Below are 4,468 nucleotides of genomic sequence, written 5' to 3'. Positions count from 1 at the left end.
ATATACAACCAAAGAACCTCCTTGTGGTTTGGAGCTTCATGGGCTGCATAAAAGAAGAAAGAGCATCAGAACACTTCGTCTACCTTTGAATAGTAAAATTAGAGATTGGCAAAACGGACAGGTCGTGCGGGTAGCGGGTCAAAATGGATCACTTTTTGCACTCTGGAACACTTTGTCTAAAGGTACTGCTTATTTTGCAACTAATTAGTGTCAAATGCCGAATACAAAGATTATATTATTAACAAAAATTATACCTTTTTAAATACAGCGATGTATGCATTAAAAATGCTTGGATTTCTTTGGACCTGTCGCCTTTAAACATGGCTTTTTTATAGTTTGACCCGATCGAGGGCATTTGGGATTGATTATTTAGGTGGTCATGTGCATAAAAATAAACATATACTTAAAATAAACAGATTTCAAGAACTCACAGGAAGCCTATTTAAGTGGATTGCTTGATTGTGAGAGATGTGTACTTGGATTTTCTTTTCTTGATTCCGGCCACAAACTCATCAGACATGCCTGTTAATATTAATTCCTCCAGACACTTCTGTTTCTGCAGTATCCTACACGGGATGTTGCTCAACTTATGACAGTTTCTAATCTCCACTTCTTTAAGCATCTCCATCGCTTCTTCCTCCACATCCCACTCTTCCAAATTCTCCAGTATCCACAACTTCAACACTCCCAGTTTCTTAAACCCGCCTCGATGACAGACCATTCTCGTCCCCGTGAACGACTCCCCCAGCAACCTCAACACGATCAGACAAGGCAGCTGTCCTAATGTCTCCATTGGATCCTTTTCTAACTTAGAAAGGGACAATGTAAGAACCTTAACGGTTGGTGGAAATTCATTGAGCGCAGGTAGTTTTTGTAACCGGCCGTAAAGATTAAGATGAGAGAGTTTGCTTAATCTTGTTAGCGGCTTCAAAACTAGATCCGAAGGCTGACCCATGCCATCGACTGAAGTCAACCTCAAAGACTGAAGTTTGACCAGCTTCACAATCCAATCAAGCAACACACTTTGACTTTTGTCTAAACTAAACTTAATACCCAGCTCTCGAAGCTCATCCAACTTGTCCAAACCCTGAGTAACCGATATCTTTTCATCTAAAACCAGTCCCCATAGGGTTACTAGACTTGAAGAGCTTTTAGGCGGCATAGATAGCCGGATGTTGTTGAGATTGAGATGCCGGAGGCGTTTAAGCTTCCAAATGGAGTCGGGCAGAGTATCGACACTTGTGTGCTTTACATCTAAGGTTTCTAGATACGATAGATCTCCCACAGATTCAGGGAGACTCTCCAAGAAAGTCCACCTCAGTCCTAGGTATCTCAAATGGCGCAAGTGACCGAGTTTATCAGGCAGACTCGTTTTACCCACCCCTTCGAGATCAAGCACCCTCAGCAATGCAAAATCGCTTCTAATTATTCTACCCAAAATAATCCCCACTTGTTTTTCCGACATGTCCTTCGGTTGGAAGTTAAACGACACATATGACCTTAAAAGAGACGGCTCAACCATATATTGAACCTGTGCCGCTCCTGTGGTGCTCATGTGATGAACCATGCGCCGTACACCAAACGAACCTGTTGCATTGGCGAAATTCTCTGATCTCTGTTGGATGTAGAACAGGCTGATATCTTCTGCTTTTGGTAACAAAAAACCATGAAAAACCGAAACTAAACGGCATCGTCTTGGGCTGTTATCGGATCTTAATTTGGTTATTTGAATTATATTACGACCCACCAGTTTTTCAAAACATTCTTGTGCCAAGTCCTCGGGAAACCTGTCTTTGTGTTCTCTCCTCACAAAACCCTCGGCTAGCCATAACCGGAGCAACCGCCGTAAAGGGATGTCATAATCTTTAGGGAAAAGTGTCAGGTACAGCAAGCAAAGCTTCAAGCCGCTTGTCAGGTCGCTATAACATATCCTCAGAACGTCATCGGGACATTTACCATCGCCAATCACAGCTGACCATCTTCTTATTTTGTTATTAGAGAGCAGGCCCGCCATTAGGACGATGTTTTGAGGCGAACCTTTGCATATGCTCAAGATCTTACGTTTCAACGTAGCTGTGATTCGGATAGCTTTTTTTTCCTTTCCAACCTTGTCCACAAACATTTTCCAGCTTTCCTCATCATTTAAGTTGCTCATAAGATGTGGATTAAACTCCATCTTCTCTGGAATTGAACGGGACGTGAAAATTACTTTACTTCCATTTTTCTCATCTGGGAATGCGTCTTTTAGATCTTGAACACTATAACTTCCAACACCGTCAACTACAATCAGGTACCTCTTACCCTTCATCTTATCCATACTTTTTAAAACGCTGGATTTGATCCGGTCTGCTGTATACTCCTGTGTCACCGAAATCCATGACTGGAATTCAAAGTGGTCCTTCGTCTTTCTATTCTTATATACCGCACGAGCAAGTGTGGTCTTCCCATAACCTTCTTCACCGACAATTGGAATGAACATTTCGGTTTGATGAGTCAGCCGTCTCACCAGGCTTTTGATATCATCATTCAGCCCGAACACGCCCAGTTCTTCTTCTTGGTAGCAGAAGCTAGACAACTGATGTTTTGGGTACTGAATGTTGAAACCGACTATGTTCATCTCGTCTTCCTTGTAAGAATAGCTGAAGGTCAGCTTCTTCCGTTGTTGCATATGTTCCTGATGGTGCGGGATTGTGCTCAATGACCGTGCCAAAGCCCGTTTAGGACTCGGGGTATTTTGGATCTCTACAATTGGCCAAACTGCAGATGAGCTCTTTCGTGGCAGCTCATTACCAAAATTATCTTCATCATCATCGTGTTCTTCATCATGATCGCTCAGAGATTTCAGGGATAAAGTTTTGTGACTACTGGGAGAAGGAGTAGCGTCTTGAGGGGAAGGTGAAATGATGGTTTGAATTTTCATTATTTTGCGTTTGAGCCTTCGACATGAGTTGAGATTGTTGAAGAAGAAGGCTTGTTTCATCAAGAATCCAAACCTCTTTCTCTGTCCAGCAACTTGGAAGGTGAATTTTTCAATTTCATCTTCAACCTTCATGAAAATGAAAAACAAAAATAAATAATATATTGATTATTAAAACTAGAAATGGAATAATAACTAACTATGATAGATAATAAACTCATAATTAGAGACCTGATAAAGAAGTTGAAGATGGCCCCTTGAAATCTGGGATATGTCTGAAACATTACCATCATCCTGCTGATTCTGATTCGAGAAGCTTTGCAGCTTCAAAAGAGACTTCTTGACACCCTTCAACTGAAGTGTCATCACCTTGTTATCTGCTATCGGTTCCTCATTCAACGTATCCGTTAGCTTCTGTGTCACCACCACGACTACTGGTTTTACCTCCATTCACAAAGACAGATTCAATGGAATTTTTTTTTTCTTAAACAAATTTATGTTTGGTTCTTGATTTGCATCACATAATAAACACTTGATTCTGTATTTATGGTTGCAAGTCTTGTTAAATCTTGATGTTTCCACGTAGTTGCATGGAAGCTGACTGCTGAAGTTGGTAATTTGAGTTTAAAATCTTGAATGTTTGTTATATTTGCGTGGGTTGACTGACTGTTGACTAATGTTCTTTCGGAATATGTGGAAAAGTTTAGGAATACACCAAAGCATTACTTATGAATTTACTAAACAACCCTTTGGTTTCAAATTTTCTTAGAATCTTCCTCATGTTTACCATTGATTTTAAGGTCACTAAGCAATTTCCTTAGTATTTTCTCCTTGTTATGGTACGTGTGTTTTAATCGTAAGAGAAAACCCAAAATATAAAGTGGTGATATGTTTAAAGGATATGCACACACATTATTTTACATCTAAAATTAATAATGACATTGGTTATGATACTGTAATACCGATATCAATATTGTTCATTTGGAATCGGGTTGGTTTTGTCTTGGTACCGATACGGTACTGGCACTCGTTTAGCTTACAATAATTAATTTAAAACAAATGCAAGAACCATAAAACGAATATTGGTACCGATGTTATACCGTCAGAATCGGTTCGGTTCATATTAGCATGGTATTAACACTTGTATAACTTACTATATCAAAAAAAAAAACTCTATTTTGCTAGCAAAAAAAAAAAAAACTATATCAACACTAATTACCGACCTTGGGCTACAAGTGATACAAAATCTTGGGACACAAGAAAAGGTGTTATAGTGGATAATAACAAGTGGCCAGTCATTATTAATTATGAATTGTCCACAAGTCGATGTCAATTACTTGGAAGTCGATGTCAATTACTTGGAGTCCAAGCAAGTTTGTTGGGAGTCATACTTTCTAGCAATTGGAGTCATAGTCTAAGTTTAGGTTAGCCTATATAAATTGAGTTACGTTTTACATTGTAATTGAGTTTTTTTAGTTATAATTTCTAGGTTAATAAAAGTATGTTGGGAGTTCTCTAATTCAAGTTGTTATCGATTATGGGCTTGAATGT

The 4,468-nt window shown here is 39.2% G+C and overlaps 1 protein-coding gene across 1 annotated transcript; it reads right to left on the bottom strand.

The window, feature by feature from the left end:
- Positions 1 to 318: 318 nt before the first annotated feature.
- Positions 319 to 3,384, bottom strand: LOC143572486 (putative disease resistance RPP13-like protein 2). Its single transcript, XM_077057642.1, has 2 exons — positions 3,149 to 3,384; positions 319 to 3,046 (listed from the first exon to the last, which is right to left on the bottom strand). Exons 1-2 carry the CDS (start codon positions 3,365 to 3,367, stop codon positions 443 to 445), a joined length of 2,823 nt encoding a protein of 940 aa, XP_076913757.1. The 5' UTR covers positions 3,368 to 3,384; the 3' UTR covers positions 319 to 442.
- Between the last annotated feature and the right edge of the window lie 1,084 nt (positions 3,385 to 4,468).

The sequence above is a fragment of the Bidens hawaiensis genome, unplaced genomic scaffold (assembly GCF_021521415.1).
Source record: "Bidens hawaiensis isolate Kalapana, Puna unplaced genomic scaffold, B.hawaiensis_p1.1 tig00025880_1, whole genome shotgun sequence".
NCBI lineage: Eukaryota > Viridiplantae > Streptophyta > Magnoliopsida > Asterales > Asteraceae > Bidens > Bidens hawaiensis.
Note: the sequence above shows the minus strand (reverse complement) of the source record. Positions and strands in the feature narration are given on the sequence as shown.

What these genes read in the sequence shown, in the direction of transcription:
- LOC143572486 (XM_077057642.1), bottom strand. Translation starts at nt 3,367, where the DNA reads ATGGAGGTAAAACCAGTAGTCGTGGTGGTGACACAGAAGCTAACGGAT. An exon ending in ATCTTCAACTTCTTTATCAG is followed by an intron (nt 3,047 to 3,148) that starts GTCTCTAATTAT and finishes ATTTTCATGAAG; the next exon opens with GTTGAAGATGAAATTGAAAA.